Below are 16,019 nucleotides of genomic sequence, written 5' to 3'. Positions count from 1 at the left end.
GTGATTCTTCTGCCTCAGCCTCCCGAATAGCTGGGATTGCAGGTGTGTGCCAACACACCTGGCTAATTTTTGTATTTTTTAGTAGACACGGGGTTTCACCATGTTGGCCAGGCTGGTCTCGAGCTCCTGACCTCAGGTGATCCACCCGCCTTGGCCTCCCAAAGTACTGGGATTACAGGGGCTAACACGCTTTTTTAAAATGAAATATTTAAAACCTAAAAGCATAGTATCAGTCTATGCTTAGGTTTAGTGAACCATAGTATTCGTCTCTTCTCTCCTCCCTCCAAGAAACAACGTGTAACTATTTCATTGAAGCCCTTCTTTGGGCTCCCCCAAATCCCCACTTTTCTCTCTATTCTTAAGTTAACCATGATCTTGAAAACTGAGAATTGTCCTTCCTGATCGTGATGTGCTTTACTACGTAAATATTCTCCCGGGAGTGTGTGTGTGTGTGTGTGTGTCATGTCATATTTATTGTTTTATATATGCCACTTCCTGAGTGAAGCTTACACAGTGGTACACTGTATGTGTTGTTGAGTATAGTCTGTCACTCAATTTAAGTTTTCAAGATTTATCTTTTTTTTTTTTGGCGTGGGGGTGGGGATGGATTTTTGCTCTGTCGCCCAAGCTGGAGTGCAGTGGTGCGATCTCGGCTCATTGCAACCTCCGCTTGCCGGGTTCAAGCAATTCTCTGCCTCAGCTGGTATTTATCTGTTTTGTCACAAGTAGATTTAATCATGTCATCGTGGTAGTTACACTGTGTGATTATAATACAGTTCGTTTTTTCGTTCTTCTACATAAAGACATTGATGTTTTCTTCTAAAACTTTTGTATTCCAAAATAGGCTTGGATATATTTCTCTGTGCACCTCAGTGCTCCTGTAAAATAGTGGCATTCAAATGTGAGTGTTGGGAATGTGTTGGTTTTCTCAATGAGTGGTAGGCACCTCAAGCATTTGAGAGGTGGAGGTTAAGTATGTTTTAGGGTGAATAAAATCAAGTACCATTTTTAGGGTGAATAAAATTCAAATATGGGACATTAAAATAATTTGAAAGTATAGTGATACATGAAGGTATGCTGAGTAAATACCAACTAAAAAAAATATAGTTTAGCAATATTGGAAGCCAAAAACTGTAGTAGCAGGGTAGAATAAGACTATGTCATATTGTAAGGAATTGGTCACTAAGTTGATAAAACAACCATTAGTTTGTATGTGCCTAACAATGTATCCTCAAACAGTAAAAGTAAAAATTATTTACAAATTATAAGTCTCTATAGATATGTACAGTCATGTGGGAGATTTTAACCAATGATATACGTCTAGCTGATGAATACTCTTTTAACATTTATATGCTAAGTAGAATATTTTCACTACAGTTAATATATGTAAGCTAACTATAGAAAACTGTGTACCCAAGAAATAAGTTTATTTACAAAGCATGAATCATTTATAACAATTGACTGTATACTTGTTCACAGTCTTAATAAATTCTCTGAACATACTGAAATTAAATTATTAATAGAAAACATACACAGTGGGAATCCTAGGAAACATGCTTGTAATTGACTTAATGAGGGCCTCATTAAAAATATTTAGACCAGAATATTGAGAATGCCACATAGTTAAACTTGTGAAAAGCAACTAAAGCAGTACTTAGAGGTCAATTAGTAGCCTTCACTAAGGTTGCATTTTTAAATCCTGTAAATAGCACATCTTCCTTTTCTTGAGCTCTGTATATTTTACTCAGAGTCAGAAGACTAGGAAGCAGTGGATCTAGCATTTGAATTTAGGAGTCTACATTCCAAGACTTGCTCTTCTTTGAGATTCCAAATAGAAACTATTTCTTTATTTCTCATGCAATTGATTTTTTTCTCTGATGTGTCCTTTGCCTGTAATGTGTAGTGTGGTGCATCTTTGTGAAATTTCTTAGGCTTTAGAGAATGAAGCCTTTCAAACAACTTCGGATGTTTTCCCAATTCTCTTCAGAGATAGTTAACTGAACTGTGGTCATATTAATGCCAAAATGTGTTTTATATTAAATAGCCATTGAAAACACAATGTTTTGTTTTCTATTTTAAAACTATTATTATTTTAATCATTAAAAAGTTTGATGATAACATGTAAATGTGTTGTCAAAATATAGCAGTTTGTGAAGTTGAATTTAACTCAGAGTACTTTCTGTGTTTTGGAAAGAACCTTATTAGAAAAAGTGCCCGCTGTGCTGGAAGAAAGGGAGAATGAATTAATAGCTGTTAGTTTGTCACATTTCTATTTCAGTAGAGATTCAAGGAGATGGTTTACGTTATTTTAGAGATTCTAAGGAAGGTATATAACATTTGGTTCTGCATTTTTCTTCAGTATGACAAAAGAGTAAGCAAATATTTGCCAAAGAAGAAACAAATAAACCTGTGAGATAAACCTGCATTTGTAATCTGTATGAAGTAAAAGTTACAGTTTACTGTTATGAACATTGTACTGTTTTAAAAAACCCACATCTTCCATTTTAGACATACCATTCCCATTCAATCTATATGTCCAGTCATCTTCAAAATTTCTTTTGACTGTTTACATATGAATTCACCTGATTACATTTTTCCATTCACCAAGACCATAAATTGACATTGCTCATCTTGTCAGTCTTTTTTTTAATTTTTTTTCTTTTTATTTATAAAAAGGCCATTCCATGTATCTCACCCAAATTTGTTGACTAAAGTCACCCCACATTTTTTGGGGGTGGGGGATTACTTTTGAAGTATTATCTTTGTATCCCAAAGCAGGCCCTTCTGAAACTGATGATGTTGATGAAAAACAGCCCCTATCGAAGCCTTTGCAAGGTATAATCTTTTCACTTCCATTCTCCCACATACTGCTCGTGTTTAATGTTTCCTTATATTGCACAGACTGTGTTTTAATATTTATAAGTACAATATTACTTTTCTAAATGGAAAAGGAAAAAAATGTATTGGCCTTTTTTTAACATATAAATGAACTTCACAAGCAACAATTTTTCAAAATCAATTTTCCCTTTTGTGAATCTAGTAATGAATCTCGAAATGGGTACATGACACACTTTCCTATTGAAGGTAAAGTACACATTTATACCTTATCTCAGAACAGTCAGAAGCCAGGTTACTGTTTTATTGGTTAGTGATGCAAATATTGATAAGGTCAGGTTGATACTTAGTATTTAGAAGAATTCTGAAATAGCACTTGTTAATCTGTAAGTTTCGAATTGATTGCCTTTTTGGCAATTTTTTGCAGTGTTCCCAAACTTGATACTCATAGGCTATTAGTAATGGCATTTAATTCCATCTATTCTGGCTTTGAGTGCATAAGATGTATTTTCTTTAGGCTTAGCATATAATGTAAATGTAATTGTTTATTTCAGATCTTAAAAGACATACAGAATTATTGCTTACACGAACAATCATCTTAACTGTTATTCTTTGCTGAAATTTTACTTTTTACCTACTGGCCTCATCATTTCACTCTCATTCCTTTGACCTCACATCTCTTTTTTCTTTGACTTTTACAGTCAAATAACTTAATGCTCCATAAATTCAAATATTAAGATTAAAAAAAGAGAAAGGAAGTGTGTAGAGAAAGCATATTTTAAAAATGAATTAAAGAGTGACTCATAGGTATAGGTTTGTAGATTTACCTAGAGTTTGAGTTCAGGTGAGTTTTCACAATATAAAGTAAGTGGAAAAGAATCCCCAGATAATTGTGACATGCTAAAGCTAGATACTGAGAACCAAAAAGATGTGCCCTCAGTATGGGACTTTTAATTCAAGGATATTAGCTACCAAATGACAGTTTTTCAGACTGTAAGCATTGCTTTTTAAAAATCAAGATAAAATACATTTATAACATATCTTACTTTTAGTATAGCTTCTGAATTTAGTTCTCAATAGATAAGACAAAAGAGATGAACATCTGCTTCCTTTCCCCTCAAGCGATGTATTCTTACTGATAGGTAATATGTTTTTTTTGGTACTTAAAGGCAGTGTTTTTCAATCTTTTCCATGTTAGTAGCTCAGATCTTTAAGGACAGAGGATACAAATTAGGGGGCAGCTTGCGTTCTTAATCCTAAGTGGCTCTCTGATGTCTTAGATTCTTCCTTTCCTTTTTGTGAGTAAAACTTCTGCTCTAGTAGGATGAGCCTGTTCACCTTGTGACTGCCTAACTGATCATTGCTTTATGTTCCAGTTTTTAGAAGCAGGCAGATTATATTACCTGACTTAAAATGCTTTTGAGACTAAAGGTAGTGTCTTAAATTTTAACTTACGAGTTTCCTTTAAGTACAACTTTGATGAAATTAAGGGGATTGAGTTTCCATGGCTTTTACCATAGTGAAAATGGAAAGCATGAAACATTCCACAGCAAACCCTGAACTTATTTATAGGGAGTTAATTAAGTGTCTGATCACAGCAAGCATTTACTCTGATCTGTTTGTGTATGTGTGTCTTTGACAGATGAGCATGGTACTTGAAGCATAATTCTGCTTCCTCAGATTCCAATATCTAGTAATTTTATCATGTAGTTATAGTAACTAATATTAAATCCCCAAACCTACTTAGGTCTACTCTGTATTTGTGTTTTCAAATAATTTTTTTAGCTTCCAAATAGAAGCGTTGTATTCTTTTCTGAATTAGAAAACATTGTTCGACTTAACTGCTAAAGAGTTAGACAATCATTTTGCATATGTTTATTATGTCTTAGATTGTTTGCATTGTTACCTAGATTCTCTTTCATCTTTCAATGTCAGTTTTTATTGGTTTATTATATGTTGTTTATTTTCTTTTTAGGAAGCCACCATTCTTCAGAGGGCAATGAAGGCACAGAAATGGAAGTACCAGCAGAAGGTTAGGAGAAAAAGAGATTGCATATTTTCCACTATTTGTTGTATGTTTATTCTATTTTATAGATTCTATTATCCTTAAAACACCTCATTTGGAAATAAAAGGTGATTCCCTTGGTATGCCTTCCTAGCCAACAGGTTATTATTATTTTTTTAATTCTAAGATGTAATATGCTTCTTTGACCATACTGATTAATAAAGCCTATGGGAATGAAACTAAGTGGTAAGTAAAGCTCTTACATGATGCAAAATGCTACTTTTTTTTTGTCCTGGTTTTCTTGTGCCATATTAAAAATCTTTTAAGGAAGAATAGCTTCAGTGTTTCAGAATTAAAATTACTAGCTCCATTCATATTTTATTTTCAAATGTATTTTTTAATACTTCTAGTCTCTTAGTAGGGTAGGAATTTAGTCTACATAAAATTTATACAGGAGAGAGTTTCTCCCTTTATTTTGTACTCACAACTACTCCATAAATGACTTTGTCAGTTTACCAGCTCTACAGCTTTGGTTTTAGAATTGAACGCCTGACTGAGGTACAGTTCTTTTTGTTTAGAATCCTGAGTTCAACTTATCATGTAGGGTGGCTTCTTATTTCCAAGGTGTTTAAACAGTTCCACACAAATTTTTGTAGATTTCTCCCAAGGAAAATGACTGGTAAGGTAACTGAATCTTGTTTTAGAATTATTTCTCTCATAAATTGGTCATGTTATCCCTTATTTTTCTAGAATGAAAAGAGGAGTCTGTTGTGTAACTGCTTATATTCCATTGTATTTACATTTTTATTTTAATTAAAAAAAAAACTTTTGTTTGATCTTTTACCTTCTTTGAGGGAAAGGCAATCTGAAAAGTTCCCCAGTATAGGCTGGTTTCTCCAAATTCAATTATAGAATTAGGGTTTCTCCCTGGAATACATTTCTCTCAAAAATACTGATATGCTCATTGTAAACCGTTGGTTACATTTCCCTGTCAGCCCTTTTTATAGAAGATTGTGTGGGTGAATGTTGTATGCTTTACTGTGTGGAGGTGGGTATCTTCTGTGTGACAGAGTTTTCAGCTTTGAATAGGCGGGATTTAGAACAACAAGACCTAGGTAATAGATCATGTGCAGTACGAGGGCTCATTGGGCAGTACCGATGGCTCACCGCCTTGCAGCCCCGCCGGCAGGTACTGCACCTTGAAGACTGCGTTTTTAGGACATTTTTACTGTTATATTCCAGTGTTAACAAAGTTGAATCGAATCTGGGTTCTGGCCTTTATTCCTTTACTAACAAGTAAACATAATCTTTGGCAAATCAATTAATCTCTCAACCTTTGCACAATGAAAGAGAACTAATGAAAATACTCTCTAAGCTTCTAGCACTAACATTCTGATGTACATTTGTCTTGTGTAGGAACAAATATGAATGAACTTTGTAATTTTTGAAATATGTTGCATACAAAGCCAGAGGATATAGTCTTGTGTGCACTTGTGACACTCAGTCTCTTGATAGGAAAGTCTCCATTGTAAATCCTGGGTTGTGGTTTTATTGAACAGTAGAAACCACTCCTCACATTTCTGAAAGGAGAGAAGAAATTCTAACCAAAGTAGAAAGCATTTGTTTCTATCCGAGCATCTTCTAGCTGTGGCAGGAAATTCATTGTGACTTTGTCATATCCTCATTCCTCCAAGACTATGGGATTTTTTTGAGTCAATTTCTGCAGGTAACATGTTATCATCTAAATTTTTCCAGAGTTTTTCTAATTTTTGTTTTCTTTTATCCCTATTTATAATGACAAGGGTCAAATTTTAATTTCATTAATATGAAATGAATGAAAATGCCAGTGGATTTTTATAGTAGGCTGCTTTTGGAGTATCAAATCAGTAAAATGTTGGAACATATGGAAACATGCTTAATAATGAATGTCATTTTAGAATTTTATTTTTTTCAAGATTCTACTCAACATGTCCCTTCAGAAACAAGTGAGGACCCTGAAGTTGAGGTGACTATTGAAGGTTAGTTATCTAAAAGCCTTGATTCCAAAGTTTACTTCTGGTCATAAAAATATTTGTCACATTCACATTGCTAAATATGCATTTCATTCATTTTTAAAGGAGACTTGTGGGACGAATACATGTGTCTGTGTGGCCAAAGCAGCCCACTCCCCAGTGCTTTGGGAGTTTTAGATGACAGAATGAGGCCGTGAGAATTAGCATTGGCCCACGGGTGGCCCAAGCTATCCTTGCTATCAGTGGGAGTTGAAAAGAGAAAAAGAAAATTATGACCAGACTTGATACACACAAAAACAGATTCTATAATCTATTGGGTTGTGATAGAAGAAGACTTATTTGGAGCTGGAATCCCTAATTTCTAATTAAGTAAAGTGGAGGAGAAAGTGTTGATAGTTTAGTGAGTAATTTTTAAAGCAAGTCCCTGCCCCCTGCAACCACCCGCAAATACTACTTAGAGGCTGACATACAATTTATCTTTCAAAACTGTTTTGAAGCAATAGCTACAAATATATTCTACAATACTCTCTATAGCTAAGATTGCTTCAAACCTGGTTTTTTTTTCTCCAAAGATAAGCTTGAACTCAGCTGAGCCAGTTTATCCTGAATTATTTGAAAATTCAGCTAATAGAATTATTAACTATCACTTCCTATTAATAGTTAATAAATGAGCATTGCGTTTTTCCTTTTAAATTAATGTCTCACAGCTGGGCACGGTGGCTCACACCTGTAATCCCAGCGCTTTGGGAGGCCAAGGTAGGCAGATCACCTGAGGTCGGGAGCTCAAGACCAGCCTGACCAACATGGTGAAATGCCCATCTCTACTAAAAATACAGAATTAGCTGGGTGTGGTGGTGCATGCCTGTAATCCCAGCCACTTGGGAGGCTGAGGCAGGAGAATCGCTTGAACCCTGGAGGCAGAGGTTGTGTGCTGAGTTCACGCCATTGCACTACAGCCTGGGCGACAGAGTGAAACTCCATCTCAAAAAAAAAATTAAAATTAAAATTAATGTGTCACAATACTTGTGTAAGTTTCTTCCCCTGAAAGTACTTCTTTCTTGTGGTAAAATGTGAAAATGGTACAATAAATTGTACAGTGGAAAGTTTTCTTCACCCTCACTCTGCTCCCAAGTCCCAATACCGAGGGATATATGCCAGCTTATTGTGTCTACTTAGAGAAATAATTGCAGTACATATCTTGATGCAAAAACACACAGATGCTTTCAGCATACATTACAATGCACATTTAAAAATATTACATATTCCATAGGCCTCCCCCTCCCATAACTGCACATCTTGGTACTTTATTAGTTTTTTTTTCTAGCTGCTGCGTAACCTTTCTTGGTTTGCTGTCTGTCTCTCTTTTTCTCTTAATAACCTGTCGCCTACTGATGTCACTTGGTTATTTCTAGTGTTTGACTACTCCAAACTACTCAACGTGTCTGTCTTCATTGCTTCTAAAATATAAGTCAATTAGTAGCTTCCACTTAATACAATAAATCTTTTCATACTTCATGTGTTAACTTAATATACAGATTTCTTTTTTCATAAATATAATTTTTCTAATCTAAAACATTTTGCATTGTTTACAGTCTAGCATTAAATGGTTGAAATTTAATTCGTTTTTAGTGAGAAACCTCATTAACAGGAAAAAAATTTAAGAACATACAAATATTACAACTACTCAGCTGTGCCCTTTCTATGGAGATATTAATAGGAGGTTATTAAAATTATAAAAATAAAGCTTTTAGGGTAGGACTAATAACCATTTTGATTTGTCAAATCTTAAAGCAGATAGAAGCTGTATTTTTTTTTTTTTTTTTTGAGACAGAGTCTGGCTCTGTCGTCCAGGCTGGAGTGCAGTGGTGCGATCTCGGCTCACTGCAAGCTCTGCCTTCCTGGTTCACGCCATTCTCCTGTAGAGGCTGTATTAAAATGGTTTAGAATGTAAATACTTGCTTTTATAGTATAAGACTTTTAAAGAGAGGTTACGAAAATCCAGAAATAAATGGCTCATGAACCTGAAGCTTATGTCAGCCTTTTGAACTTTAACTGTTTTGGATGGAGTAATAAATCTCTTTTCTTTTTATTTATTTGTTTATTTATTTATTTATTTGTTTTTGAGATGGAGTTTCACTCTTGTTGCCTAGGCTGGAGTGCATTGGCGCTATCTCGGCTCACCGCAACCTCCGCCTCGCAGGTTCAAGCGATTCTCCTGCCTCAGCCTCCTGAGTAGCTGGGATTACAGGCATGCGCCGCCATGCTCGGCTAATTTTGTATTTTTAATAGAGACGGGGTTTCTCCCATCTTGGTCAGGCTGGTCTCGAACTCCTGACCTCAGGTGATCTGCCCACCTCGGCTTCCCAAAGTGCTGGGATTACAGGCATGAGCCACCGCACCTGGCCATTCATTTCTTTTAAACTAAGACATTGTGCCATAAGCCTGATTTAATGTTCACATTTGTGATTAAGTAGTAGAATTTTGCTAGTAGACCTCTTTCTTTTCAGAAGACCAGTGAAATACTAGGTCTGAGTAAAGTAATCCTTTTAAAAGGTAGCATTTTCCATGTCATGTGTGCATATACACACACACATTTTATGTATTATATATAAAAAATACGTATATTATATAGAAATTACATCAACAATTAAATTCCTAATTTTTTAAAGAAGATAAAAAACTGTCTCAATATTAACAAGGAAGGTCAAGTGAGAACTTACATGCACACCTCTGGTTAATAATGTGTATCGTATATTCTTTCTGGAAAGATTACTTCCAAATGGTAGGAGCTATTTAGATATCCGTAGTTAGGAAATAAAATTTTGGTATATCTTCATAACAGAAAAATATATAGCCATTGAAATCCTGGTAATGTTTTCCAATAATCTGAAAAAAGATCTCTAATATAAAATGTTCAGTGGAAAAAAAAAAAATCCTGCCTTGAGAACAAGGCAACTTGAAAAGCAAAAGTGTATCTAGAGAATAATCTTAGTTTTGTTTTGGAAAATACTCGTGCTTGGTAGGAAGATGGACAAAAATAAACTGAGATATTCCTGCTTGCTTGGAGACGACTTAATTTTCTCCTTTTATATCTTTTCACATTTCCCAAATCATTGGTAGAAAAAAAAAACAGAACTTTGTTATCAAATAAGTCTGCCCGATTTTTCACAGTGTTTTAACCTCGATATCTTCATTTGCAATTATGTGGAGTTCTGAAGTGGCTAATTTGACACCGACGCGGACGTGTTTGTGGATACAGGGTCATTACTTACCCCACTGCTGGTGCGCTCTGAGCTGTGCACTTCCATTTGTGGCGTTTTATTTGTACTTGGAGTCGGTGGTAAACATTTAAAACATACGTGACTTAGGTTTGGGAAATCGGCCTTGGACTAATAGGACCGCATGCCTCAGTTTTCGTAAACACCGTGACTACATTTCTGGGTTAAGGTGAATTGCTGTCAGGTATGTTATCTCTAATGTGTGCAGGGAAAACCTTATCAGACTTGTTTCAGGTCTAGCTGTCATGGGAGTGCTAAGAACCGTGTAAAGGAGGTTTCTTTCTTGCGCAGTTCTCTCTTAGGGCCTAGCTTCCCAAACCTGAGTCACTTACCTGTTACCTGTGTTCCTTCTGCTGTGGCCTAACTCTCTGTTCATTACTTAACCTGATTTTTTTCCCTTAAATTGATTTTAAGTAAATTCATTTTGTGATGAATTTTACGTCTTCCTAAGTCAAACTCTTTGGCTTTTTTTATTTCTCATATTTTGAAAGGTATATGTAAATAATTTCAAATATAATTGACTCACATGACCACACGTGGCACACTTACTGCAGCTGGTACTGTAGGTTTTTTAGGATCTCTGTAATTGAGGAGGTTAGCGTTGGAAAACTTCTGTGTTTTTTATTTTTATAGCTGCCAATCAGAGACTTAATGAATACACAATTATATATGTAAAAAAAGGAGTCTCAGAGGAATTATGTACTAAGATTTGAATAATACGTTTTTAGAGTTTCAATATTTTAGTAGGGTTTATGATGGGCAGTTGGACTACCTACCATCCCTTTCTTGTGGAATTTATGTTTAAGATAGTGCCAGATACTTGACTGCAGCATATAATTAGGGACTATACTATTCATATGTTCATTTAATCCCTCCACAAATACTGAGCACATTGTATGTACCAGGTGCTAAGAGGTTTTTTTTTTTTTTTGAGACGGAGTTTCGCTCTGTCGCCCAGGCTGGAGTGCAGTGGCGCAATCTCGGCTCACTGCATCCCCTGCCTCCCAGGTTTAAGCAATTCTCTGCCTCAGCCTTCCTCCGAATAGCTGGGATTATAGGCGCCCGCCACCATGCCTGGCTAATTTTTTTTGTATTTTTAGTAGAGACGGGGTTTCACCATCTTGGCCAGGGTGATCTTGAACTCCTGACCTCGTGATCCGCCCACCTCACCCTCCCAAAGAGCTGGGATTACAGGCATAAGCCACCGCTCCCGGCCTCTTCTTTTTTTTTTTTTTTTTTTTTTTTTTTAAGACGGAGTCTTGCTCTGTTGCCCAGGCTGGAGTACAGTGACCTGATCTCGGTTCTCCGCAGCCTCCGCCTCCTGGGTTCAAGTGATTCTCCTGCCTCAGCCTCTGGAGTAGCTGGAACTACAGGCACACGCCACCATGTCCAGCTAATATTTTACTTTTAGTACAGACAGGGGTTTCACCATGTTGGCCAGGCTGGTCTTGAACTCCTTACCTCAGGTGATCCACCTGCCTCGGCCTCCCAAAGTGCTAGGATTACAGGCATGAACCACCTCGCCTGGCCACGGTGCTAAGAATTTAGTAGGGAATAATTTAGTGGCAAATCCTCGGGAGTGTTTTGAAAATAAGAGTGACACTTTTTGTCCTTCACTTCTAGGAAACGTGGTGACTATGTTGAGAAAAGGGGGAAAAAAAAAAGAGAAGACCTAGAGCAGTCAATAGTTTTTTGACAGAAAACTAGCTTGGGAGCCTCTTGGAACTACCTAGGGCACAGAGAAGAGTGCTTTAGAGCAGTTTGGTGGCAGGGGAGATAAGAAGTTGTTGATTCTGGGGAGATTTTGAAGACAAAGCCACCAGGCTTTGCTGTTTATTGTTTAATTCTTGTATTTTCTTAAATGTCTCTGCAGCACTTTTAAAATGGACATAATTGCTTAGGTTAGCACTTGAACACTTTGTTTTAAATTTTTTTTATTGCTGCCAAATAGTCATTTAATAAATACCCAATTGTTTATGTAAAGAGTTTTAGAGGAGCTATAAGTGGTATCCATGGGTGAAAGAATGAATCCATTTATTTGAAATATATAGGGTAATTAATGGCTCCAGTTTTGAAATAGATATATTACCTGGTGTTGATTGTTTTTTTAACTTTGAATAGATGTCAGATTGTATGATAACACATTCCCAGTCTGATTATGTTGAAGCTAAGAGTATCAGAACATATTGTAACATAGTCTATTTATTGATTCACTGGCCAGAATGCAGTGATAAACAGCTTTAGCTCTGAAGCCTGTATTATCTTTAGGTGTATTCGTTAATATGTTGCAAAAAGGAAGTTGGTGTTTTCTAAACACAAATTTTGAGTTAGGGACGGTGTTGCCAACTTGAAGGTATTGGCGGAGTGCTTTTGTTAGTGTGGGTAGCATAACTATTGTAAATTCATGAATAGCACCTTTTGCATATTAAAATATCTTAAAATGGGCCAGGTGTGGTGGTGTAATCCCAGCACTTTGGAAGACCGAGGTGGGTGGGTCACCTGAGGTCAGGAGTTTGAGACCAGCCTGACCAACATGGTGAAATTCCATCTCTACTAAAAATATAAAAATTAGCTGGGCGTGGTGGTGGGCGCCTGTAATCCCAGCTACTTCGGAAGCTGAGGCAGGAGAATTGCTTGAACCCAGGAAGTGGAGGTTGCAGTGAGCCAAGATCATGCCACTGCACTTCCAGCCTGGGTGACAGAGCAAGACTCCATCTCAAAAAATAAAATAAAATATCTTAAAATGTATTTTAAAAGCTTTACATTTTGATTATGGAAACAGAGTTTGGGCTTGAATTTGAAGCATGCTGAAACGTGTGTCTTGTTAAACAAAAATGGTTGTTTATACTTTGGAAACGGCAGATAATTGGAAGAGCAATGCCCAGTATGTGAGGGCAGGCCCTAGAGCTTTAGTTGATGTTTTATGCTTCAGAGTAAAAAGTAATTTTGATCCTTTGTGGAAAGGATTTTAGGTCGAGAAACCCATTTTTTTCTTACTTTCTCAAAACCAATTAATTGCAACAAAGAGTTCATTGCAGAAAAAATTGAGGATGTGGTGAAGTTTATAGCTGTTCTGATGCCTGAATGCCATGTTCCATATGACTTAAAACACCCAAAGATTAATTAATAAGTTTATGAAACAGGGTTTTTAAAATAGAATATATGGTGTGATATTTTATCAATAACTACATCCAGCTGGGTGAGGTGGCTCACACCTATAATCCCAGCACTTTAGGAGGCCAAGGCAGGAGGATCACTTGAGACCAGGAATTCAAGACCAACCTGGGCAACATAGGGGGACCCCCCATCTCTACAAAAGTAAAAAAAAAAAAAAAAAAAAAAATTAGCTGGGGGTGGTGGTGCAGGCCTGTAGTCCCAGCTATTTGGGAGGCTGAGGTGGGAGGATCACCTGAGCCTGGGAAGTCGAGGCTGCAGTGAGTGGTGCTCCAGCCTGGGTGAAGGAGGGAGACCCTGTCTCAAAAAATAAAGTAACTACATTCATCTCTGTATATGTTCACATTTAACAGATTGAACTTTATTATTTGTCAGTGAAGAGGAAAATGTGATATCCCTGATATTTTCAATATTTTACAGTCTTTGTTGTATTAAAAAAGCACTCTAGTAGATTTGCCTTTTTCTCTTTCTTTTTTTTTTTGGTTTATGATCGATTGGGTTACCTTCATAAAATATATTTATGCTATTAAATCTTTTGTGGTCTAAAATGTTTGCGTGACTGAAAAAGTGAAGTCTTTTCAGTAAGGAAAACCTGTCTTCCCTTCCCCTGGGCCTCAGCTGTGAAGTTTGGATTTGTACTGAGATCCATGGCATGGAGCTCCACAGGTGTCCCTTCCATTCCATCTACAGCTGTGTTTCCTTTCTCATGTCATTCTACTCTAGCAGCTTTCAGTTTATGTCACTCAATGAATAGTCAGTTTAAATGATGATCTATAAGGATACTTAGGAGACCTTAACCTATAGGGGAAATACTTTTATTTTAGAAGTTACTGCTTAATGTTTGTAAAAAACTATATAGTAATATTAAGCATTTATATTGCTTTGACAGTATTCATAGGTGAAATGAGTGTATTTTGTTTTAACCTTTGGAAGCCAGAATAAAAATACTCTTAAGGTTTCTAAAATCTGTTTGGGAGTTGGAAAATCGGGTTTTTTAAAAAGTATATTTTCAGAATTGAGGTCCAAACTTACACACTTCTGTTTTCCAGATTGTTTCTACTTAGGTTGGAACCTTAATCTATTTATAGGGTGTCTTGACCATTTTTAATCGTTACAGTCATACAAACCCAGGTGCCAGTCAAGTTTTATTTCACAGGGAGGTTGTCATTTTAAAATTGTTTTCTGTCCTGGTCCCGTGGCTCATGCCTATAATCTCCGCACTTTGGGAGGCTGAGGCAGAAGGATCACTTGAGGCCAGGAGTTTCAGACCAGCCTGGGCAACATAATGAGACCCTGTCCCTACAAAAAATTAAAAGAAAAATAGCCAGGTGTGTTGGTCCCAGCTATTTGGGAGGCTGAAGCAGGAGAATCATTTGAGGCCAGGAGCTCGAGGTTGCAGTGAGCTATAATCATGCCACTGCCCTCCAGCCAGGGCGATAGAATGAGACCCTGCCGATAGATAGATAGATAGATAGATAGATAGATAGATAGATAGATAGAATGAGACCCTGCCAATAGATAGATAGATAGATAGAATGAGACCCTGCCAATAGATAGATAGATAGATAGAATGAGACCCTGCTGATAGATAGATAAATAGATAGATAGATAGAATGAGACCCTGCCGATAGATAGATAGATAGTTTTCTATCACAAATTTTTTCCTAGATTTGAACATGTTTTTCTAAAGTAGCATTCAACACATCAGCATTTTATAGCATCATTAGTTGTTACTGTGATTATGTTTTTCTGAAATAGTATCCTTTACAAAAGCACTTCTGTCTTTCTAAGCACATATATAGGTCCTAAAATGAATTTGTCTGATGTTGGTGACCTCAGAACCATTTTCTCCAGTTGATTAGCACGGCCAGCCAGTCAATAATTTCAGGTCACTGTTGGCCTTAGAGGAAGAGCCCAAAGGCAGCAAGCAAGGGTGCTGGTGTCCAGTCGCCTTCTAGAAGCATTTTCACCTTCCCTTAAGATTTCCCTTGATTAACACAGAAGTGTCTATAGAAGCGACCCAGTGCTGTCCCGGGCAACATCGTATATTAGGCCAAATTTGCATTTCTTACCTTTATGAGAAGCACCCTCGTAGTCTAGTGGAGTTACACACACACAGTCTGATCTCAGCTGTGCTCTCCAGAGATACAACATAATCCAATCAGATAACATCCTCTGAGCCTGTTTCTTTAGCTGTAAAATAAGAATAACAATTATACCCATCTAAAAAGATAGTGTCTTGTACTTGAGTGATCTTTTTTTCCTATGATACTGTCTTTAACACAATAATTATTTTCTTCACCATACCACATTTGTTTTTAAATAAGAATTTCTTAAAATGATGTTTTCAGTATTTTATAGATGATGTTTGAGCAGCAATATTAATAGCATGTTACCTGACACTTTGAGGGACTAGAAGATGACAGTGGCAGCTGATATGACCCAGATGTCTCTAATCCTAACATGAGGTGTACTGAAGGGTCACAGCAGAGTGAGTTCCTGGTGTATCCACAAGGAAATGAGCACGGAACTCTCACAACAGCGTGTGTGCTGTGTGCTGTGCTTGAATAGCTGACTGCTCCTTTATACACAGCCTCTGTGCTGACTGAATCAACAGTATCTGTTTCATCATAATGCAGCCCTATTTCTTTAAGCCCATACATTTTGCACTTGTTAAAAGTATTTGAACAGCCCAGGCGCGGTGGCTCACACCTG

At 36.7% G+C, this 16,019-nt stretch overlaps 1 protein-coding gene across 19 annotated transcripts in view; it reads left to right on the top strand.

The window, feature by feature from the left end:
* The window catches only part of GTF2I (general transcription factor IIi), a 113,915-nt gene that overhangs the window by 65,351 nt on the left and 32,545 nt on the right, over nt 1–16,019 (top strand). For 5 of the 19 annotated variants that reach the window (XM_063814487.1, XM_063814488.1, XM_003951043.5 and 2 more), the window contains one exon: nt 4,811–4,867. In XM_063814487.1, the coding sequence (XP_063670557.1) occupies nt 4,811–4,867 (57 nt within the window). Of the gene's footprint in view, nt 1–2,775; nt 2,836–4,810; nt 4,868–6,795; nt 6,859–16,019 lie in introns of all 19 variants that reach the window. The other 14 variants (XM_063814484.1, XM_003951044.5, XM_063814490.1 and 11 more) reach the window with 5 other exon arrangements.

Source organism: Pan troglodytes, chromosome 6 (genome assembly GCF_028858775.2).
Source record: "Pan troglodytes isolate AG18354 chromosome 6, NHGRI_mPanTro3-v2.0_pri, whole genome shotgun sequence".
NCBI classification, from domain to species: domain Eukaryota; kingdom Metazoa; phylum Chordata; class Mammalia; order Primates; family Hominidae; genus Pan; species Pan troglodytes.
This window is presented reverse-complemented; position numbering and strand designations above follow the sequence as displayed.